At 41.2% G+C, this 24,884-nt stretch overlaps 1 protein-coding gene across 4 annotated transcripts in view; it reads right to left on the bottom strand.

Moving 5' to 3' along the window:
- The window catches only part of C1QTNF7 (C1q and TNF related 7), a 104,508-nt gene extending 98,706 nt beyond the window's left edge, over window positions 1-5,802 (bottom strand). For 2 of the 4 annotated variants that reach the window (XM_025437056.3, XM_025437059.3), the window contains exon 1: window positions 4,976-5,234. In XM_025437056.3, coding sequence (XP_025292841.1) covers window positions 4,976-4,988 — 13 coding nt within the window. In that variant the 5' untranslated portion in view covers window positions 4,989-5,234. Of the gene's footprint in view, window positions 1-4,975; window positions 5,235-5,301; window positions 5,519-5,694 lie in introns of those variants that run through there. The other 2 variants (XM_025437062.3, XM_049108611.1) reach the window with 2 other exon arrangements.
- Window positions 5,803-24,884: the final 19,082 nt, after the last annotated feature.

Here is a 24,884-nt window from a genome sequence, read left to right on the forward strand (position 1 = left end):
ATTTCACAGTGAAATGGGATAAAAACGAACTACAGTTAACACTCCTCCATCACAAGAGGTAGGCAGCTAAATTTTGCAAAAGGCACACAGCCAGGATGATGGGTAAATTTTCTTCTGAAAGGATATATTAAAATGTACCCTCCCCCAATCACTGCATGCCTGTACCATTACTGTGTAATTGCCAAGGCTATATACTCATAAAACTTTTGCACACCCTAAAATTCTTCTGGAAATATGCCTGCTTGATATGGAGAAGCAGTCTAGAAATGTGATTGAATAGGGAACTGTATAGTTAATGATTTCCATAAAAGTGCATAGCAGGCTATTTTCATGGAGTTTGAAGTGTTGGAAGGCCGTTGGACACCAACTTGCTCCTCCTGTCCTTTCCATCTCTTACCCTCTCTCATTTTACAGGGTTGAATCTGGATTTAGCGAGGCCTCCAAGTTATTATTCTGACAGGACTCTGTGATGGTCAGAGCCTTGCTGTAGCAGGTTTAGGGGACTGGGCCCAACGAGCATCTCTACCCTTTAACTGCTGTGTGAACATCTGCTATTCTTATCTCATCTGGACAGATATTGCTTCTTAACTGGAGAATTAGTCTCTGCTCCTTCTGGACACTGATTAATCATCTTAAATCATCATTCTAATAAACTTCCAAGGAGTTACTTTGTTTACAAACTTTTAATGATTATTCCATGAAAAGAGAAATCTGAACTTTGTGGTTTGGCATTCAAGGCTTTCTATGATCTGATTACAACCAAGTCTGGTTATTTTTTTTCCATCTAAGTCTTCTGAGCTCATTTCCCTCTGCTCTATATGTGCGCCCTTTTCTGCCACGGTAGCTTTGCTGCTACTCCTCACGCTGTCCTCTTTCATGCTTTTACTAATGTTCTTGCTGCCTGGATATCCCTTCCACCAATCCCTATCTATCTTTCAAGGCTAAATTACACATTACTTCCTCTGAGGAGTCTTCCCTGCATGCAAGATGCACAGCATCAGATGGTCCTGAGTTTGAGAGCATACCCTGCCCCTCACTTCCTAGAACATCTCTGGAAGGTTATTGAATTTCTCTAGGGCTCAGTTTTCTCGCTGTGATATGGGCAAGTCAATATCCACCATGTAGCCTTATGAAGTACATATGGGACAGCCATACTGTGAAGTACTTGGCATAGTTCCTTTTACGTGGTAAACATCAAAGAATGTTACATACTACTCTGATTATTCCAGGGAACTGCAGACTCCCTTTCTGTGAATTCCCATTCATCTGAACTCTCTGATAGTCTTCCTTGTAAATCTGGGTTTTGCATTTTAGATATTAGGACTCACATGTTGTGTTCCCCATGCTATTTGTAACTCCTTGAAGGTGTGATCGTGGTTTAGTTAGTGTGTGTCCTGTGCATTGACCTCTTTTCTGTAAGCTCTCAGACCACAGGCAAAGGCTGACCTTGTAGGCGTGAAATTTGGGTATGACAACAATTTGCTTTTTTTCTTTTTTTTTTAAGATTTATTCATTCATGAGAGAGAGAGAGTGTGAGAGAGAGAGAGAGGCAGAGAGAGAAGCAGACTCCCTGCGGGAAGTCCAATGCAGGACTTGATGCCAGGACCTCAGGATCACGACCTGAGTCAAACGCAGATGCTCAACCACTGAGCCACCCAGGTTCCCCACAACAATTTGCTTTGCTGTCACTTTTCTCTTCCCTCTAAAAGTTGACAATAGTTTTTTGTTTTGTTTTTGTTTTAAAGTCAGTTTCCTTAGATATGAGAATCCTAGTTGTAGGGCTTTTGTTTTCTAGAAACATGGCAGATAATGCGTGAAGAGGCTGGTAGAGATTGATAAGTTGGGAAAGACACATGTCTGTGGCCTGAACTAATTAGGCCAACTTAGCCTCACCATTTTCCATCATGCCATCTGTATTCCAGGTTTGTGTGATACTTCTGGGATGGGGGGCAAGGTTTTATATTCTGATGCGCTTGGAAAACACTAGATTCTAAAGACCCACTCATGGAGAGACAGAGGATGTTGTAAGAAACTAAAATGTGTGAGAAGTCCTACAGTAAAGAAACCAGCTCTTAATAGCTAATAAGAGTAGCTAACATTCATTGAGCTCTTTCATGGCAGATATTTTGATAGTAGGCCCTTTATACGAATTCTTTAATTTAATCCTCAAATGCTATAATTATTATCCTTACTTTATAGATGAAGAAATCAATGCTTGAATGGTCCAAGTTCTTACAGCTCCTTACTCTTAAGAGTTGGAGCTGGGATTGGAATCAGATATTTGTAACTCTAGAACCTGTTCTGGTTCACTGTGATACACAGCTTCTCATATTCCTGGATTTGCCTGATCAGGAAGTACTTTTGGTTATCCTCTTATTAATAACCCATGAAAGTCATGTCCCTTGGGATGCACTTTGGGCAACAGAGCTTTGCTTTCCCAAGCTACTTGGTTCATGGGAGCAGCCGTGACCTTTCCACCTCTGCACTTTGCTTACTGACCTCTGCCTGTATGTTCTTGCTCACCTCGCCTTTATCATAACATTTTACTCTTCCTCCAACGCCTAGTTCAAATGCAACTGTATGAGGAGCTTTCTTTGATGTCAGCAGGTTGATGTGCAAAGGCATCTGTGTTCTCCACTCCTGTTAATGTTCAGTCTCTCTGTCAAGAGCCATGCTCAAAGAGCCTCGGTAAAGTTTCTGGCACTGAGTGGGCACTCAGAGTTTAGTGAATCACAATCTTCCTAGCTGCTCTAGGGGGTCATTTCCCGAGCCTGGGGCTCTTTAAGTCACAGGTCATAGACTTGCGGGTTATGACTGTAGCTGGTGACCTGGGCTGAGTCTGGCTCCAACCCTTTTCAGGTTTGGAGAGCATCACTCCTGAACTCCCTGGCAGTTCATTAGTTAACACTGTCCCCCCTCTGTGCCTCGCAGATGTTGCCTCTCCCCAGCCTCTGTGAGGTGAAGAGCACGATTAGGTCACATTGGGCCTCTTGTCAGTGTCCTTCTGGGGACAAACCTGACCTGTCCTTTCCAGGGTGTTGTCTAGGTTTCATTACAAAGCCCCCCAGTGGCTGTGCCTTGGATGAGTCAGCTGGCTTGGGGCTTCATTAGCAACTCTAATTGCCTTTTTGTTTTTGTCCTCTTTGGGGCCTTCTGAGGCCCAGAGGTGGGGCCTGGCGGGCCTGGCGGGCCTGGCTTCCAGAAATGCCGCCAGCCTCCACAAGAGCCCGTGATGGGAAGTCCGCGCCCCACTCCCCAGCAGCCACGTCATGCCACACTGCGCATTTCTGGGCCGCACCCTTCCCCAGGGTGCACTCAGGCGCCATGCAACCGCTGGCCATCCCAGCTCCCTGGCTGCCTGTGATGAGGTCATGGGGTGGGGTAATGGAGACCCCCCCTCCAAATAGGGTGGGGGCTTCCCCAACTGGCCTGGGAATGGTGGAGATGAGGAGATGGTAATAATCTTGTCCGTCCAACCCACTGCTCCCTCTCTTGAGCTTGCATGGCCGGCATGGACAGAAGTGGAGGGAGGAAGAGAGAGCAGGGAAGAAACAGGGAGGAGAAGGAGAGCAGAGTGGCAGGCGTGGATTCCTCACTTCCTCCATTAACAACTGGAGATGGAAAAAGGAGCTAGCAGTTTCTCTTGACCACCTTGCAATGAGCCGATCAAGCTGCCTTCTCTCCTCTCTGTAATGTCCTTCTTCTGATCTTAACCTCTTTTTTTTTTTTTTTTTCACTCACTGAGACCACAAAAGGTAGGGGAAGCCACCATAATCCATCTTATATAATTAGAATTTGACACAGAAGGAAAAAATATCCCAGAAACAGAGCAGCAGCTGGTCCGGCAAGGCAGGTGAAGCCCTTCCCAACCCAAGAACACTTCTCCGGGCAGAGCCTCACATTCTCACCCAGGCCTAATGAGCACGTTTGCTCTTGCTTCTGCACCAGTGGGTCTCGTAGACTGAAGTCGCCTAGGTGTCCCAGAGCACTCAAGCTTGGTCAAACCCACCAGGTTTTTAGCCTCCGCCCGTGAGTACATATGTGTGCGTGGAGGAATGAATGCTCTGTTAAAATTGAAGCCTGCCGAGAGAATTTGCAGATAGATCTCTGTGGATAGCTAGCTATTTGCATCTGGAATTCTGTCTCGGAAAGATGGGAAATCTGATAAGAGAGACTTTCCCAGGGAAATAGGAACAGCACATCACACATTTACGTGTCCCTCCACCTAAAACCACCGCATACTTCCCATATGATCATTGCCATAGAAAACCAAGGAATACCTAAGACTCTCTGCTCCCTGCTTGTATCAAAGGCACAATCAAGAGGGCAAAGCCACCCTCACCAGACCCTAGCATTGTCAGTCAACTGCAACCAGAATGAACAAACATGGAATTGAACTTTTTTTCTCCTAGGACATCAGAGCCGTAACATCCTTATCCGGTCGTTACAAAGGAAAAGCCAAATGATTTATTTAACTTTAAAAAACATATTCTGCAAAACAAGTTTATAAGAAGTCATAGTAACCACACTTAAGAAAATTTTTTGGAATGATAGTAAAATCTTCCATGGGAAAGATTTCCAACTTAATAGAAAGATCATAGCTCTGGAAGCCGAATTGCACGTAACGGGATAAGAAAACACAGATACTCTGACCCGGGAAATAAATGAGCCCATCACCACACTAGTGAATGTGAGGCGCATCAGGTTGGAGATTCTGAGGAATATCTTGCACACATTTTCTAAGAGAAATCTCATTTTTCAAATAGTCAAAGCTATTTCACAGAGATTTGCGTCAAGCAGAATAGAAAGCAGGAGAAGGCATGACTGCTGAGGTTTTCCAACCTCTGATTTATCATTTGTTGACATACTTTCTACAAGTTCCTCATTTCTTTACAAGTAGCTGTCTTAAGTTCTTCCAGTAAATATTTTTGATGAAGGCCAAACAGGAGGCAAAAAGTTCAAGAGAATGGCTTACCTTTTCTAGGCATGGCTGATGTCAAAATTTTCCCCAAAACATGAGGCTTTCTTGCTTTGGTTGTCCCATGAATTTAGAAACCATTAAAAAATTTAAAGCAGAAATATGTGTGTCTTATTCGAAGCTGCTTCGAAACAATACAAAAAATAACGCGATGAAAAATAAAGTGCTCTTCTGAGCATGAGATTGTGTTTGAAGCTTGGAGCTCATGCTGTTGCACGAAGTTTTGCAACTGTCTTTCTCAGTTTAAACAACCTCCCGCTCCTCCCCACCACTTGCCAACGTCTATAATTTAAAGCAACTGCGATCCTTCCCATAATACTCACATTTCAAAGAGCTTAATATATACGCTCGTTAGGAAAGAGTAGGAGCGGGTGACGTTCCTCTGCAAACCCGGGACCGAGGCAAATGGGAAGCAAAGGTTTCAGGTATCTGAGCAATTCTGTCTCTTTTACCCGTAGCTCTTCTCACTCTGTTACTTCAAGTTGCTTCTTTGCCTTTTCAAGTGATGCCTTGAGACCAAAAGGCATCACTTCACTGGAAGAAAAAAAAAAAAAACACACAGAAAAGTTTCTGTCTCTACTTATAGGACAGTGATACTAGTGAAATTATTTTTAAACTTTTGCTAACACAATTATTTCTATTCAATTCTGCCCTAATTCATCTGTTTGAAAATGTAAAATTAATGTGCATTACGTTTTCATAAAAGAGGAAAATACCTAAAATGATGTCATTTGAATTGGACTTATTTTAGCTTGCATCCTGTATATGAATCATAAACTCTAGGAGGGATACTCGCTTTGCAGTGTGTCCATGTAGCTGGGTAAGTCTCTGACATAGAGACTGTAATCAATGTTCCTGATTTCACTCTTTCAACCACACTTCCCCATTTGCCATTAAACACACACACACACAGAGCATTTGTGAATTCAAATTACAGCCAACTTAAAGTGATGATTTAAAAAAAATATTTATAGTATATCTTAAAGCTGGTCTTGCTTAGTATCTGAGAGATAATAAGTACTCAGTAAATACCTCCTGCATGAATAAAGGATTGTAATGGCTCAGGGCATTCAACAGTTTTGACAAGTTGGGTTTGCATTTAGAATATGTTCACATCGGGGAAGGATAATATGTCAAAGCTTGTACAGAGAGTAAACAGGACAACGTGTGCTCTTGCCAGATTTAATGAATGGTTATGATATAATAAAAATCACCTAAATTAATATAGAAAACAGTTAAGTAAATAAACCATTTAATGGAGAATAGAGATGTCAAAACAGGCATGATCTATTCAGTATGCTTACTATGTAAGCTTATGCAAACAATTACAGTACAAAAGCCTCATTCATTATTTTAAAACTATAGATTATTTCTCATGGTGTTTTTTTGAGTTACCTAAAGTAACTCTTACGCTATGGACAGGGGACAATACCTCTGACTGAAATTGTGCAAAGAGAGAAAGTGTCTAATACTGCAGGGAAGGGGTCAGCTTTCAGATTTTCTTTGCTATGAAAGCAGAGAAAAAGGTAGAGTCTGTTTTTGGCTCTGTTTCTACTGAGGAGACATCTACAGGCACTAGGATGTGTAGTGTCTGTCCCAGACCTGGATCCATGATTTTCCAATTATGTGACTTCGCATGTTTTTTTAATCTCTTTAAGCATTTGCTTACTTAATTGTGAAAGATTAAATACAAATATGTTAAACAACCTATTTGCATATATGCACACAGTGTTGCATTTATCCAATGAAAGTCAATAAACTCCTCACTATGTTACTTAGCAGGACCTATTGTGAGTCATTGTGATTTACCACAGCAGCTAGCCTTGCTTCCCCTGACCAATACTAAAATTGGTAACGGGTGTGGGTGCCGCTGTAACAAAAGCCTACACTCAGTGTTGTTGGCTAAGTAGTCAGGAGCTAAGTAGTCAGGAGCTGAGTGGCAAGGAGCTGGATACCAGACGCCGTGAGGTGAGGTGCCGTGTTTTGTCCCAATGGCACGTTGGTAAAACTGACATCTATGATAACTTGCAAAGCATCTGTGCCAGTTACCCTGTAGCCCTAGGATGAGAGGGCGGGGTGGGGGGGCAGGGGAGAAGGAACATCCATTGTGTGTGTCTTGGCTGCTATTACTGCATTTTGCAAGGTGTTTCAAGAATGCAATGAGCCTCGGAAAGAAATGGCTAAATTATAAACAGAAAGAAAAGAGAATAGAGAGATGGTACCTAAATTTGATGGCTTTTAGGAGCCTACCAATCTTTTGAAAGTCTTATTTTGCTAAAGTAACTATAAGCCTGTACTAGAAATATCTTTCAAGTTTGAAAACAATCCTCCTATCAGCCGGTGAACTGTTGCCTGCATGTTGTTGAGGAGGGCTGGCTCCTCAATACATATCACAGAGGAAGCAAGCAGAACCACTCAGAAGGAAGGACTGAGGGCCATAGAGAAAAAAGGACAAGGGAGTTCTCAGAGAACAAAGTCAGGCCCATATCCACAACTTCTTTCACCCTTAAGGCAGATGGTCTTACCATGTCTGCCTGGCCAGATGTGGCATCAGTGTCTGTTGTGTGTCTCCTATTCTTTCCCTTCTGAAGGGAAATTTTTGTTGTAGTTATATCACTATTGTTACTTCACTTCTTGTGTGTGTGTGTGTGTGTGTGTGTGTGAGAGAGAGAGAGAGAGAGAGAGAGAGAGAGAGAGAGAGAATGAGAGACAGAGAAAGGGAGAGGGAGGAAATTTGTATTTTGGGGTGATAGAGATCACTTTTCTTTTAGTTTACAGATCACTGGATCAGGAGATGGTACATCCAGGGATGCCTGGGTGGCTCAGTGGTTGAGTGTCCACCCTTGGCTCAGGTTGTCATCCCGGGGTCCTGGGATCGAGTCCTGTATTGGGCTTCCTGGGGAGCCCTCTGCCTATGTCTCTGCTCTCTGTGTGTATCTCATGAATAAATAAATACAATCTTAAAAAGAGAAATGGCACATCCAGACTTATGACATGAAATTCACATAACTCAGAAGTCTTCACTTTGATCCATGCAGTGACCAGATGGAATTTGAGGTTTTTTCCTTTGAAGAGGTGTGTATTCTGTGTTTGTGTTCTTCTCCTTATACATAAGGAAAGAGGGAAGAAAATGGATATGTGGTGACCAGAAGGGTAAACTATGGCAAGTATGTTTAGGATTTAGTGATGTCTTTATATTCTTCTCCATTACCTGGCCTCCCTTGCTGTTTGTTTGACCATGTGACTGATTTTGGCCAATGGGACATGAGCAGGAGTAATGGAGGGTTAATTTGAGGCTGGGGTAGCAGCTGGTGTACCTACTCCACATTTTTTCTCTTCCCTCTACCCCTATGGCAGGAAGCAAAAGAGGTATTGGACCTGTAGTAGAAGGCACCCCAAACCCTGTGGCATCTCTTAGAAGATGCTGCCTAGGAGAACTGCCTGACTGCATCAGACAAACCTATGTTGTGTTCCCCCACTGAGTTTGGGGTTTGTCATAGTTGGCTAGTGACAACTACTCTGATGCAGATAGCTGCATTGAAAGATTTTTGGAAGATTAAAAGAGATAATATATGCAAAGAATGCAGAAGAGGGCCTGACACAATAAAAAGTTCTGAACAAATGGTGGGTATTTTTATATTAAACATAAATCCCCACTTTCCTGCTCTTGCAAAACCAATCTAGATAAATGTCAGTTGTGAACATTATAAATTTAAGGCTTGTAAATGGTGCGCTGTTGAGCTAAGTAAATTGGAAACTATGGAAAGATTAGTGACAGAAATAGATGCTGAAAACAAAATTCATTCCCCATCCTTAAAAATATTTGCATTTATTACGAAAATTGTCCAATGAGTTGCTGTCAACTTTCACAAGCAACCTTCAAAGCAGGGGATAAAGGAAATTATAAACTCCAAGTTACAAGTTAAATACACTCTTTAGCATTTAACCAGTGTAAACTCCACTTACCCAAACATTTATTTTACTGTGTGTACAGAACAAAGCTGTCATCCTGACATTGACTGTTCCAGGCTGCTCCTCAGTCAAAATGTGCTGAAGAGTGTATTCATGCTAGTTGAGAGCTAATGTTTCCAAAAGCTGCCCTCTACTCAGGCCATGTGTGGTTGGCTTTGAACTGCTGTAAATGGCAGTACAGAAGGTCCTGGTTCATATGTTTTGTTTCTAACTCAAGTATTTTGAGCACTCCCCACTAGAAATACAGCTTCCTTCACTCTGCAAACTCTTTTAAAGGGTCAGACAGACCCCTTTCTCTTCTACCATTTTTTTAAAAATTGAGTGATAGTAGAGCAGTTTATTGAGCGATAGTACAACTCTGCCAAAGAGAGAGGGGACCCGAGAGTGTTGCCCGTTCTTTACCATTTTAAAGCAGTAATGACAACAATGACAAACATTTGTTGAGCATTAACTATGTACTAGGCACTGCTTTATGTGCTCTGTAAGTATATGAACTCATTTAATTCTTTCAATAGTCTTATGAGGTAGATACTAACATTATTGTCAATTTACGGATGAGGAACCTAGATAAAGTACAGAGAGCTTAAGTGACTACCTCAAGGTCACACAGCCAGTAAGTAGCAGAGATAGGATTTATTTATTTATTTTTAAAGATTTATTTATTTGAGAGAGAGAGAGAAAAAGAAAAAGAGAGAAAGAAGGGGGAAAGGCGGAGAGAGAGGGAGAGGGAGTCTCAAGCAGACCCCCCACTGAGCGTGAAGCCCAAGGAGGGGCTGGATCCCAGCACCCTGATCTCATGACCTGAGCAGAAACCATGAGTCTGACACTTTACTGACTGAGCCACCCTGGAACCCTGCAAAACTGGTATTTGAATGGAGGTTGTTTGGTTCTAGTACCTGAACTCTTAAATGCTGGTTAAAACACAATCTTATTGCCAAATGAAGAGATTATGCTTACACCATATATTTTCCTTAGCGTCCATTACATTAGAGATGAATACAGATTACTTCTGAAAGACACCCCAAACTCTTAGTGGCAGCAGGTTGTTATTCTTGGAAAACATGCAGTTCCCTATCTGAATGTAATTATAAAGTTTGAACATTTTTCATTTATTAAGGATTGTGCTCTTATGGTTAACTTTATTTCTTCTTCTTTGCATGAATGCAGCAGCCAAGTTTCCAATTATATCCTAAAACCCAGGTGGCTTCATCTGGATTTTATAATAAAGCCTTTGCTAAGTTCTATCAAATATGTGAAGACATCGAGGAAGAGGCCAAAGGAGAAATGAATCTTGTTGGAAAATTTCATCTTCCTCTTGGAAGATGTTACTGAAGTTTGGAGATTGGAGAGTAAATGAAACGTTCTTTATTGAGAGTGGTAGGAAATCCTACCACTACACAGTCCTAACTGAAGTGAAACCACTTAGGGGGTGCTGATTCTGCTCCAGAGGGTCAGATGATACACAGATACCTACTGTGTGCTTGTTGCTATTAGCTCTGAGAAACAGACACCGGACAGAGCCTTTCTTTGAGTTTCTCGAGCACTCACCTTTCATGGTTTCCAGTCATGTTGAGCAAATCTGAAAGCCTGTTTTAACTTTCTTGGTGGTAGAGGGTAGCAGATCAACTTATTGCAAGCAGTCAAAACTAGAAAAGGAGACTATTTGTTTGTAAATCATAGAATTGTAGATTTGGAAGAAGATTGGAGAGGTTCTAATTCACTCTCTCTCTGTTCATGAGCCTTGGCAGAAAGCCACTCTGCTTGACAGCTCCCAGGGAGAGGGGCCACAACTTTATCAGGCTAATCTCTGAGTAACAGCAAATATTCCTATTCCATTTTTCACACATAAAAGCTGGTACAATTTCCAAAGGCAACACTCGGCCTCTTCTCTCCCCACAGGTCCATCTTCCTTATCCCAAGCTCAACAATTCTGGCTCTTTCAATTGTTCTTCATGCAACATGATTTCAATTAACTTACCATCTTGGTTGGTTGCCCTTCAGTGAACCAATATCCAATTAATTGCTAAATGACTCATGAGCACTGTATTAAGCTTACCAGAAATCAACAGTCTGAGTTATAGTCTGAACTCTGCTATTGGCCTTGAAAAGTCATTTTCACACTCTGGGCCTCTGTGTGCCCCTCCTGCATCACAGTACTTTGAGAAGCCTCACTTGGCCTTTGACTTTCCTTTGCAGGCTCTTTGTTTCATGAGTTGGTCACCCAGTATTCGGAATCTATAGAACTAATATGACCTCTCCAGAAGCACCATTCTTGTTTTTCTCATGCTGGCTCTCACTTCCTGGAGATAATACCATCCCTTCAGGTTTAATATCTCAAAAGCAAAACTATTTTCCCTCAAACTCACTCTTCCTGAGCTGCCTAATTCTGTCATTAAAACCACAATCCTCTCAGGTTCTCAGGATTTTGAATATTGCGTTTACTCCCTCTTCTACTTCCCCCAAAACATTCCATCATAAAATCCTGATTGTCCTTTCTTGGTTATGTCTTTAAAATCTGGCATCCTGGAGCACTTATATTATTATGATTTATTTATCCCATTGTTTCTCTGGAAGTGTTGTCTGTGGGATCATATTCTGGAATGTGCCATGGGAAGGGACAGGATAGTAAAATAAGTTTGGATGATACTAGTTATATATGGGAACCTCTTAGTCTGCCATAACAAAATGTCGTAAACTGTGTGCTTCAAACAATAGAAATGTATTTTCTCATGGTTCTGGAGGCTGGAGATCTGAGATCAGAGTGCCAGCTGGGTTAGGTTCTGGTAAGAGCACCCTTTCTGTCTTGTTGCAGGCACCTTCTCACTGTGTCCTCACATGGCAAGGAGAGAGAGTTCTTGTGTCTATTCCTTTCTTTCTTGTTTTCTTTTCTTTTTTTTTTTTTAAATGGGATACTAATCTCATCATGAGGGCCCCACCCTTGTAACATCTAAAATTAAATATCTCCCAAAGGCCACATCCCCAAATGCCATCATATTGAATGTTAGGATTTTAATATATGAATTTTGAGGAAACATAATTCAGTCCATAACATTCTGCCCTTGGCTTCCCAAAATTCATGTTTTCTTGTATTCAGAATACATTCATTCCATCTCAACAGCCTCAAAAGTCTTGACTTGTCCTAGTATCAATTCTAAAGTCCAAATTCTCATTTAAATATCATCCTAGTCAGATATAGGTGAAACCCTAGGTAGGAGGCAGATTTCTCTCCAGCTGCAAACCTGTGAAACCGGATAAGTCATATGATTCCAAAACAGGCATAGGATAGACATTCTCATTCTAACAGGGAGAAATAAGAAAGAAGAAAGGGATCATAGGCCCCAAGCAAGCCCAAAATTTAGCAAGGCAATTTGCATTACATCTTAAGTTTTGTGAGTAATTCTCTTTGGTTTGATGCTCTGCCCTACAGCCTGACTGGGGCAGTAGCATTACCCTCACAGTTTAGCAGAGTGCCCACACCCATGAAGGCATGCTAGGTGGTGGTCTCACTCTTTGAATACTAAGGTGGAAGCAGTCTTGCTCCGGGTCTGTGTGTTCTGGGCCTACCATCAGAGTGGTAGCTCTGATGATTTCTAAATTACTTTGGGGGTTCCTTCTTCCCTTTTCTGGAAAGATAGTACATGTTTACTATCAAAGAGCAATATAGTCCCATCCTATGAAATCCAAAAAAAAAAAAAAAAAAAATTGACAGCTTTCCTTCATTCCATCTCACCTTTTTTTTTTTTTTTTTTTTTTTTTCCTCCTTTAGTTCAAAGTGGCAGTGTCTTTGCTAATAAAGTCCCATCTCTATTCCTGGCTTCAATTAAGTTCGTGAGCTCCATGCATGATCTCTTTATTAAATGGTTGTTTAGCTACATCCTTAGTATGCTCTTCAGGACAAGCTTTCTCCTTTTTACAATATGGATATGCTGAGAATTTTCTAAATCCTCAAGTTCTGGTCCCTTTTTGCTTAAGGATTCTTTCTTCAATTAATCTATCTCTTTTGGCATTTCACTGTAAGCAGTCAGGAGAAACCAAGCCACGTCTCCAACTTTTTGCTTAGAAAACTCAGCCAAACATCCAGTTTCTTTGCTCATACTTTCTACCTCCCACAAAACACTAGAATACAGTTCAACCAAGTTCTCTGCTGATTTTAAGATTTTAAACAAGGATTACCCTTCCTTCAGTTCCCAATAACACATTCCTCATCTATCTGAGACCTTGCCAGGATTGCCATTAATGTCCATATTTCTTATATACCCCAAAACTCTTCCAGTCTCTATCCATTACTCAATGTCTAAGTTGCTTCCATATGTTCAAGTATTTGCTACAGCAACACCCTGTTTCTTGGTACCAAAAGCATCCTAGTCTGCTTGGGCTGCCATAAAAAGTACCATAAACTTGTGGCTTAAACAGCAGACACTTATTTTCTTATGGACTAGAGGCTGGTAGTCTGAGATCAGGGTGCCAGTGTGGTCATGTTCTAATGAGAGCTCTCTTCTCTGTGTTTTAGATGGCTATCGTCTCACTGTGTCCTCACATGGAGTGGAAAATGAAAGTTCCGTTATCTCTTCCTCTTCTTATAAAGACACAGAGCCTGTCATGAGGGCCTCACCCTCATGATCCCATCTAAACCAACTTATTTCCCAAAGGCCCCACCTTCAAATATCATCACATTATATGGTAGGGCTTCAATAGATGAATTCTGGAGTGACACAATTCAGTTCACAGCAATCTCATTTAAGATATATCATTAGGTATTTCTATTTAAAAACAACAACAACAGGGATATCTGGGTAGCTCAGTGGTTGAGCGTCTGCCTTTGGCTCAGGTTGTGATTTTGGGGTTCTGGGATTGAGTGCCATATTGAGCTCCTTGCAGGAAGCCTGCTTCTCTCTGCCTGTGTGTCCACCTTTCTCTGTGTGTCTCTCATGAATAAATAAAATCTTTTAAAAAAATCAACAAAAACAACAATTTCATGACTTAAAAAAGCAACCATTTATTATTCTTTGTGAATCCATGGGTTGACTGAGCAGTTCCATTGAACTTGGCATTACTTGGCTAGGCATTTCTTCTGGTCTTTTTTTTTTTTTAATTTATTTTTTATTGGTGTTCAATTTACTAACATACAGAATAACCCCCAGTGCCCGTCACTCATTCACTCCCACCCCCCGCCCTCCTCCCCTTCTACCACCCCTAGTTCGTTTCCCAGAGTTAGCAGTCTTTACATTCTGTCTCCCTTTCTGATATTTCCCACACATTTCTTCCCCCTTCCCTTATATTCCCTTTCACTATTATTTATATTCCCCAAATGAATGAGAACATCTAATGTTTGTCCTTCTCCGACTGACTTACTTCACTCAGCATAATACCCTCCAGTTCCATCCACGTTGAAGCAAATGGTGGGTATTTGTCATTTCTAATAGCTGAGTAATATTCCATTGTATACATAAACCACATCTTCTTTATCCATTCATCTTTCGTTGGACACCAAGGCTCCTTCCACAGTTTGGCTATCGTGGCCATTGCTGCTATAAACATTGGGGTGCAGGTGTCCCTGCGTTTCATTGCATTTGTATCTTTGGGGTAAATCCCCAACAGTGCAATTGCTGGGTCATAGGGCAGGTCTATTTTTAACTGTTTGAGGAACCTCCACACAGTTTTCCAGAGTGGCTGCACCAGTTCACATTCCCACCAACAGTGTATGAGGGTTCCCTTTTCTCCGCATCCTCTCCAACATTTGTTGTTTCCTGCCTTGTTAATTTTCCCCATTCTCACTGGTGTGAGGTGGTATCTCATTGTGGTTTTGATTTGTATTTCCCTGATGGCAAGTGATGCAGAGCATTTTCTCATGTGCACGTTGGCCATGTCTATGTCTTCCTCTGTGAGATTTCTGTTCATGTCTTTTGCCCATTTCATGATTGGATTGTTTGTTTCTTTGGTGTTGAGTTTAATAAGTTCTTTATAGATCTTGGAAACTAGCCCTTTATCTGATATGTCATTTGCAAATATCTTCTCCCATTCTGTAGGTTGTCTTTGAGTTTTGTTGACTGTATCCTTTGCTGTGCAAAAGCTTCTTATCTTGATGAAGTCCCAATAGTTCATTTTTGCCATTTCTTCTGGTCTTGATGGGCACTGACTCATATGTTTTTGATCTGCTGGCTGTTGGCTGATCTAAGATGGCCTTGGCGGGGGCAATTGACTCTGCTTCATTTATCTTATTCTCTAGAAGTATAGTATGGACATATATTCAGGCAATTGTAAGAGTCCAAGAGAAGAAGTAAAAATATGCTAGTATTTGTTTTCAAGTTTGTACTTGAATCAAGTTTGCTATTGACCCACTGGCCAAAGCAAGACACATGCTCAAGCCCATAGTCAGTGTGAGATTCTACAAAAGACACAGACACAAAGATGTAAAAAAAAAACTGAACCATGAGTGCAATCAATCTTCCACTGAGGGATAAAATACTCCATCTTTTCCAAAGCCACACCTGATTCAAAGAAATGCAAATATTGGTCACAATACATTCAAGAAGAGGGTGTTTTAGGGTCATGACATTTGTGGGGAGAGGGAGAATATGTTTATCTCCCTGTTCACATCTCATCTTCAGCCCATGTGAGAGGGAGAGGTAATACTCCTGTCTTCCATTTCCACAATCTTCCTTTCCTAGTTTAGCTCTCCTCTAATGAATATGGAATTATAATTTGCTGGATCCAAGGCTGAAATTTACTGGCCACAGTTCACTAGTGGATGGAGACATGCCCTTGACAGCTTAGGGCTTTTATAACTGGGCTTTTTAGTGATCCTCAAAAAGTGATTCTGTAGTAGATCAGGGAATAAGGGCTGAGCAGAGACAATTCTCATGTCTACCCCCTCATTTCCTCTGCTCAGGTGATGTGTATGGTTTTCAATTTCTTGTTTCTGTGTGGCACTATGTCATCTCTCCCCAAGTTGGGCCCACCACTGTTTCAATCTGTTTTAGGCTTTTTTTTTTTTAAGATTTTCTAAAAATTTATTCATATGAGAGAGAGAGAGAGAGAGAGAGAGAGAGAGAGGCAGAGACACAGGCAGAGGGAAAAGCCAGCTCCACGCAAGGAGCCCAATGTGGGACTCCATCCTGGGACTCCAGGACCACACCCTGGGCTGAAGGCAGGTGCCAAACCTCTGAGCCACCCGGGGATCCTCCTGTTTTAGGCTTTTGATCCACAGAGTTGATTAAGTAAGTGGATTCAGCGTTACTCTGGATATGGGGATGGACGATATGGAGTAGTAAAGCTCACTTTGGAATAAAATTACAAACCTCATGCTTTAATGCTAAATATCGGAAAAGATCAGCTTTGCTTTTCTCTGTCTAGGGGGTGGTATAAAGAGGCACTTGCAAAGCTCGTATGCATTACTTTATCCCCCGCTTGGCTAATAATTCTTATATGCAAAGTTCTCTTGGCACAGCAAAACCCTGCCTACAAGGACACTCAAAGCTTCCAAGCTATAATCATTAATCTCACTTACAGGGTACTTCTTGCTTTCTGCGTTATGTTACACTTCTTTACGTGAATGTCCTCCCTCCTCTTTCCATACTAACGTATATGTTTCTCAAAGGCTAGGATTATGTTTTAACCTTCTCTGTAACTCTGATATCCATGGTGCCTCATGTGCTATCTTGTATTTATGTACATGCTAAAAATTTGCCAAATGAAACCTCATACGGGTAAAACCATATGAAAGGTTATGTTGTGAAAATGTGTTCAGAGTTATGTAGCAAATTTAAGGTATGCATGCATACTTCCATCCATTTTTAACCTGTCATGAAGTGCTACCAGACGTAATGCTTAGAATTGGACGTTATCATATTGTGAATCATATTGTGAACAGGAAAGAGATAGACTATGTGAAATTGAAATCATTACATTCTGCTGGTAGTTTATTGCCAGAATGAAAGAGGAAAATGGGAAATGAGTCAAGAAAACATTTTTTCTTGGATTTAGTTTCAGGGGTGGACAAAATCTTTGGCTCAACTCTTATTTTCTCTTCATGGATACACTTGTACCTGAGTGTGCAGTACAATTCTTTCAATTCACAAAAGGTCAAAATAAAATGTTAGAGGATAAATCTCATTTATTTTAGAAATGGCTAGAACTTGAAATAATATATTTTCATTGATAATAGTCATTCTTTAATTTATAGTATGCTTTTAGGATGTAAATTTTGTTCCTCAAACCAAAACACTAGACTAAAAAAAAAAAAAGCTAATTGTTTAATAAGGTGATGCACATAGTAGTGTTTACTTTTTAAATTTTTTTTATTAGAGTTCAATTTGCCAACATATAGCATAACACCCAGTGCTCATCCTGCCAAGTGTCCCCCTCAGTGCCCATCACCCAGTCACCCCAACTGGGGAGTTACCTCCCTTTCCACTACCCCTTGTTCATTTCCCAGAGTTAGGAGTCTCTTATGTTTTGTCACCCTCACTGATATTTTCACTCATTTTCTCTCCTTTCCCTTTATTCCCTTTCACTAATTTTTATATTCCCCAAATGAATGAGACCATATAATGTTTGTCGTTTTCTGATTGACTTATTTCACTCAGCATAATACCCCCCAAGTCCCTCCACGTCGAAGCAAATAGTGGGCATTTGTCATTTCTAATGGCTGCGTAATATTCCATTGTATACATAGACCACATCTTTATCCATTCATCTTTCGATGGACTCCAAGGCTCCTTCCACAGTTTGGCTATTGTGGACATTGCTGCTTTTAGAATGTTTTCAAAGCTTATAATGTTTGTGCATGGATGTAATGAGGTCTCACCAGGTCACTAATACTCCTGATTTACAAACCCAACTATAACCTCAAATGTACTAGTGAGACAGGCAGATTTACTGGAAGTTTTGTGAGGAGTTAGAGAAGTCTATATCACATGCCCAACAGCAAAACTTAATCCAAATTACAGGGCTGCCATAGAGTGTGCCCCTCTCTCAAATTCATATGTTGAAACCCTAACCCCAGAGTAATAATATTTGGACATGAGGCTTTTAGGAAGTAGTCAGGTTTAGATGAGGTTAGGAGGGTAGGATTCACATGATGGGATTAGCACCCTCATAAGAACAGACACCAGAGAGCTTGCTTCTCTCTTTCTACTATGTGAGGACCCAGAGACAGGGTAGTCACCTGCAAGCTGGGAAGGGAAGCTTCACTGGGGAACCAAGTTGGCCAGCACCTGTCTTGGACTTCTTATGGGGTTGCTATTGGTAATTACACTAGGACACTGGGTATAATTCAGGACTGTCCTAGACACACTAGAACATATGGTAACTCTACTCATTAGTATTATACCTGCATCCAAGTCTTCTTTCTTCCTATCTGAAAAAATGTCTTAAAAAAAGTATCACCAGGGAAATGGGAATTGGAACACAGTGAGGTAACACTACACACTCCCTACTGTGGTGAAAATGTAAAAGACCAAGCGGTGCCTGGGTGGCCCAGTCAGTTGAGCATTTGAATCTTGATTTCTGCTCAGGTCATGGGATCAAGCCCTGCATGGAGCCTGTTTAAGATTCTCTCTTTCCCGGGGACACCTGGGTGGCTCAGTGGTTGAGCATCTGCCTTTGGCTCAGGTCGTGATCCTGGGATCAAGTCCCATATCAAGATCCCTGAAGGGAACCTGCTTCTCCCTCTGTCTCTGCCTCGTCTCTCTCTCTCTCTCTCTCTCTCTCATGAATAAATAAATAAATAATCTTAAAAAAAATTCTCTCCCTCTTCCTCTGCTCCTCCCCATCCACTGCTTGCTTACCTGTTCTCTCTATAAATAAATAAATAAATATAAACAAATAAACAAAAAAGATTAACAGTGCCAAGAGTGGACAAATACATGGAGCAACTAGAACTCTTGTATGATGCTTGTCGGCAAGTAGAACAGTACAAACATTCTTGAGTACTGGTTGGCACCTTCACATAGAGTTAACGATGGACAATAACATAGAGTTATTGTGAAATCCAGCAATTCCACTCCTAGGCCATTTTTCCAAGAGAATGAAAGAATATCTGCAACAAGTGAATACAAAAATATTCTCAGCAACCCAGTTCATAATAGTCGCAAGCTGAAAACAAAATATCCACCTGTGATTGGATTAACAACTCTAATTACATGCAGATGATAGAACACTACTCAGCAGTAAAACTAGAAGCAACCCAAATTTATCAATTGGGGAACAAACCAATTGTGGTAAATTCATACAACAGACTACTACTCGGGGGGGAAAATGAAGGACTGCAACATGGATGAATCTCAAAAACGTTTCTGAGCCAAAAAAAAAAAAAAAAACAAAAACAAAAAACAAATACAAAAGAGAATATGCCATCAGCCTGGATCTTGGTGTGGATGATATGGAGCTGGAAAACTATGAAATCCCATATAGCACTGTCCTGGAGGTGAGAGCACTGTCTTGGGAAGTATGATTCCATTTGCAAGATATTCTAGAGCAGGCAAACAAATCTATAGTGAAAAGCAGATCAGTGATCGCCTGGATCTAAAGTGGGAGTGGAGACTAAAAACAAAGGGGCTGCAGGGAAAGGCTCCAGAAAAATTTAGGGAAGTACTGAGAACATTCTAGATCTTAACTTGTGGTGGTGGTTGCAATGGTACACAGTTGTCACAACTCATTGAACCATGCACTGAAAATGGTTGTATTATGTATATATTATATGTGAATTTTTTAATTATATGTGAATTATACCTAAATAAAGTTAATAAAAAGAAAAAATATTGAAAATAATTTTTTGCAAATATCTTGAGAATTTTGACTCTTCCTTTCAGCTTGCATTTCCTGTTCAGAAAAGCAATGCTGCAGTAGTAAGGCAAACATGACTATTGACGTTCAAACACTCGTGTTGTCCTCAGTTCATTGTGCCAGAGGTATATTTCTGATAAATATTAGAATGTCTTGAAAAGTACTTGGATTTGGTACTTGTTTTGCATTATTACCTGTAAGCTGGCCTTATCTTATATATTTATTTCCATTTGTTTATCTAGGCATAAGGTTCTAAACTAAAAATTCTAAAACTTTTGTCACCTATAGCCAATCTATCATTAGGACTATTTTCCAGAACCACCTCTACCTCTTTTCATTAAGGCTTCCATAGTCCTGGATATAAATGCCACATAATAATAAAAGTCAAACTTGGCAGTAACTGCACCAACTTAAGTGAAGATTGGTCACTAAATCATCCCAACTATAAGCAGCCAACACAACTCAAGGGATGGATACTGGCATCTGGTAGCCAGCTGTTCACAGTCCTTGAAAAAAAAAAAACTTTAAAAGCCTTCCAGATGAAACAAAGTATGCAGGTGGCATCATTTAACTTGATGACATGACTCATCATGCTTCAGAAACTGGGTCCCCAAGAGTTTTCCATCTGAGCTGTTAAAATGTCAAAAGAGAAAGTGGCTGATGGTGGGCACTGAAGGATCTGGCTCAGTGTTCTCAGCAGGACTTGAGTCCGTAGCTGGAAGAGATCCATGCCCTTACTGAACCCAGCTGGCTGTCAGGCCCGAGGTGGGACTGTGTAGAAAGTTGTCAACAACAGAGTTCCTCCAGACCACCTTTTCTTGGCCCACTCCAATGCCACCAGATTTTCTGGCTTTTGCTCAATGACTGGGTCACCCTGCCCTGGGACCATTGTGGCTGGGATGGTTTCTCATAAATAGTTTCCAGGTATTTGATTCTTTCTTTCATGAGCTCCTTTTATAGCTCACTGCTGTCTCTAGGGCAGCATCCTTGAAAAAAAGGATCATAGAGTTACTTTTCCAATTGAGGTTTTTAAAAAACTATCCAAGGTTTTTTGAAAACCTCAGTTTTCAGAAAAAACTAGCTCTGTACCTCAGAGCTAGTACATGATATCAGCTAGTTGCTGATGTCAGGTTGAGGACCCAGGCTTTAGATCTCAAACTTTCATCCAAGGCAAATTTCTCTACCTTACACACAGATTCAGAAGTATGCCTATATCATCCTGGGGGTGTGGTTTGAAGGATTTCAAAGGAAGGGGCTCTGACAAAAAAACAAAAACAAAAACAAACAAACAAAAAAACCCCCACAAAAAACCAATCAAACAAAAAACCCTCCTCAAAAATGCTATTTGGGTTCATTCTCTTTGAATCGACTCCCATAAATTGCAAGACCCTCTGGAGGGATTTCCTGAGTCTCCTAGACCAGGTTAGAACTCCTCACTCTCACCTTGAGTCATTAGCTGCCAGAGTACCCTGTCTGCTAACTGTTGACATCTTACTCCAGTGAAGAGGGCAGTTCTAATCATTCATACTCACCAATGGACAAGCCTGTCACACAGAACCAAGTCCTTCACAAAATACTGAACGAGTTCATCATTCTTTCAGTTGTTGATGCTTCAGCGAAAATAGCTTAATATCAGACTTGCTTTTCTAATAATCTATGGAAACTAGTTTTTTTAAGTGTATGGGAGTATTATTTGGATGAAAGAGAGGGAGGAAGCCTGCTTGGCTTTTAAGTAGGGGTTCAGGTTCAAATATCAGTGGTTCTGTGCACTTGTCATGAGACATGATGGAACTCTGAGGCTCTCTGAGTAACAGCTTCATCCTCAAATGGGAAGCATCCATTACCATACATGAGCTCTTTGAAGAATTTTATGAGATAATACAAGTGCATTCCAAAATGGGCCATACTTGCTAACCAAATTGTGAGGGTCTTGCGTCCCACATTTAAGAATCAACAGTGTGAATCACAATTCTAAATGGTCTAAAACAGTGCTTCTCAAGCTTTAATGTTGCATATGGGAATCATGACTATAGGGGGTAGAATTCAAAGATGAAGCTTCCAAGGCTCTCAAAGATGTCCCACCCTGTGATAATTGTGATTCATAATAAGAAATATATATATTTGGTCTTTGTCACGGTTTTTAACGCAGAGCTCTTAAAACCTTTGGAATGTCCTAAATGAGGAGAGCAATAAAGATGCCTTGATATTTATAACAAACCCCTTTCAACTATAGCTGAGTTTATGTTGATAAAGTAACTTTGGGAAAATACCTAAGAATGGGGGCTAGTTGCTAGGAGAACAACCGTGTGATTGGAGGGCTGGTACTTTCAGCTGCATCCTCCTGACCTCTGGGCAGTGAGTGAGTGGTGGGAGGAAGGAGATGGAGATTGAAACAAATTCAATGGCCAATGATTTGCTCAATTATGCCTATGTAATGAATCCTCCAAAAGCATGGGGTCTGGAGAGCTTCCCACTTGATGAACACAAGGGTGCCCACTTGGAGAAGGTGTGGAAGCTCTGTACCACTTCTCACATAATTTCCTGTGCATCTTTTCCATTTGGCTCTTTCTGAATTACATCCTTTCATAATAAACTGGTAACCTAGTTAGTAAAATATTTCTTTCAGTTTTGTGAACTGCTATAGCAAATTAATGGAACCCAAGAAGGAGGAAGTCATGGGAGCCTCTGATCTACAGCTGGTCAGTCAGAAGCACAAGAAATAACCTGGGCTTGTGATTGGTGTCTAAAGGCTTGTGAGGCTGAGCTCTTAACCAGCGGGATCTGACACTATCTGTAGGTAGATAGTTGAATTTGTGGGATAGCTGGTTAAGTGTTCCCTGAAATTTGGAGAGGTGTTTGGTGGTGTTGGAAAATGCAGGAATTGGGATCCCTGGGTGGCGCAGCGGTTTGGCGCCTGCCTTTGGCCCAGGGTGCGATCCTGGAGACCCGGGATCGAATCCCACGTTGGGCTCCCGGTGCATGGAGCCTGCCTCTCCCTCTGCCTGTGTCTCTGCCCCTCTCTCTCTCTCTCTCTCTCTCTGTGACTATCATAAATAAATAAAAAAAAAAGAAAGGAAAATGCAGGAATTATATACCCTAATCCTTGGAACCTGTGAATGTGATGAGATACTACTCTGCTGATTATGTTTTGTACTTTGTCATCACAGTTGACCTAAGTGAGTGAGATTTCTAGGTGGGCCTCATCTTATCAATGACTGGGTCACCCTGCCCTGGGACCATATAAGCCCTTAAAAGCAGAGCATTTCATCTGGCTTATTGGTGGCAACACAGGATGTTAGATTCCAATGGTGAGGAGGACTCAATGTGCTGTTACTGCTTTGAAGTTGGAGGAGGCCATGTGAGAAGTAATGTGAATATAGGTAGCTTCTAGAAGCAGAGTGGGCCCTGGGTCAGTCAGGAGGGAGTGAGGATCTCAGTCCTACTACTGCAAGAAAATGGATTCTGCCAACAATCTGAATGAGCCTGAAGCAGGTTCTTTCTTGGGATCCTCAGGTAAGAGTGGTGTGTCCAATACCTTGATTTGGGACTTATCAGACTCTGAGTATAAAATCCAGCTAACCCTCTACTCCACACCACCCTAACTTCTGACCTACAGAACTGTGAGCTGTTAAATGTTTTCAGTCACTAATCATATGTGTGTGTGCTTGTGTGTGTGTATTCTTTAGTTCTATTTCTCTAGAGAACCCTTACTGATACACAGGGGTTAAGGGAAATAATGGCACATTGGAGCCATTAATAAATGTTTATTATTATTTTTAATTTGTATCTCTTCATATTGCAGTAAAATTGATGGAGTAATGCATAGCAGGAAGGGTTCATTGTGGATTCCCATATTTCATCGCCTTTATTTGGTCACATCTGTTGATGATGTACTTAAGTCTTTTTCCTATTCCAAGGGCGGGTGCTGGTGGAGACTCAGCAGGTTTCAATAATTACAGACTATGGAGATGATTATCATTGACATAAGCAGCCAAATTGGGGATCAAGTTATAGTCATTCTGTGAAGGGAACCTGAAAGCAATTGTTGGGGGTGGATGGGCAGGAAGGAAGTGCTTCTTCTAAAATCTTACAAGGACTATAATGATGATGGTGTTAGTGTTTCCCCTTTGAAGTCCTCTCTGATTATCCACATATGCCTTCCAATGGGCGTGTCAACAGCTTTTGCAAACTGAAGAAATCAAGGGTTGGTTGGCAGTTCTGGATGTGGATGGAAGAGTCACTTCACGTAGGAGGAAACTGAAGTGCATGGATTGAAAAATAGCAGTCTGTGTGTTTATATAGGTTTTGCAGCAAGAAAAGTGATTTCAGTTCTATCATCTCATCTAACTTCTCCATGTACTACCCCTGTTTAGGTACAAAGGCATGAAGATGCTAAAACTTGGGGTTTCTCTGTGTATGCTTTCTCAGCAAGCCAAATGCAGAGCTGGGTCTGTCTGGTTTTAGGAATAGTTCCTCTTCCTCTGAAATAGTCATCTTGCAATGCTATTGGTGCATTCCAGCAGGTTGCAAAAATCATTGGCATCCAGTGATAACAGAAACTCTTCTTTGATCTTCCTTCCTGTGGTGAGTGGAGAGACCTAATGATTAGAGAGAAACTCTTGGGGCATGGGGCCCTTCAATATTGGAACCTTGTAATGTGAATAAGGGCAGGAAGGAGGGGGTGGAATTGGCAGGGAAGATGGGGACTGGCAAACGAATAATAGGGCTAAGGTTATTAGTGCTCAAGGAATGAGGTCAGTTATGTTAGGAGCAAGATTATGAATTTTTAATGTAGACCAGACAAGAATTTTCAGAATGATTCTCTTGGTGGTGAGGTACATTTAATTTTATATATCCCAGAGAGGCTCAAACTCAAATACTTTCAGGGGTCTGGGAATATAGGATAAATGAGAGAGTAGGCTATATACAGGATAGTGGAAAGTCAAGGCTACTTTGGAAGACTAGGGAATCTGGTCAACCAGGATATCTGTAGCTGAGTCCTTGAGGACAGTAATTTCCTATCCCTATCTCTAGGACCAAATAGTCATATCCTCCCTCATTATAAAGCAAGAGCTCATGTTTGCTTTTCCAGGGAACTGGAAGACTACCAGTTGAAGCCCAGCTTTTCCCTCTAAGTGGGAAACAGAGA

The sequence above is a fragment of the Canis lupus genome, chromosome 3, assembly GCF_003254725.2.
Source record: "Canis lupus dingo isolate Sandy chromosome 3, ASM325472v2, whole genome shotgun sequence".
NCBI lineage: Eukaryota > Metazoa > Chordata > Mammalia > Carnivora > Canidae > Canis > Canis lupus.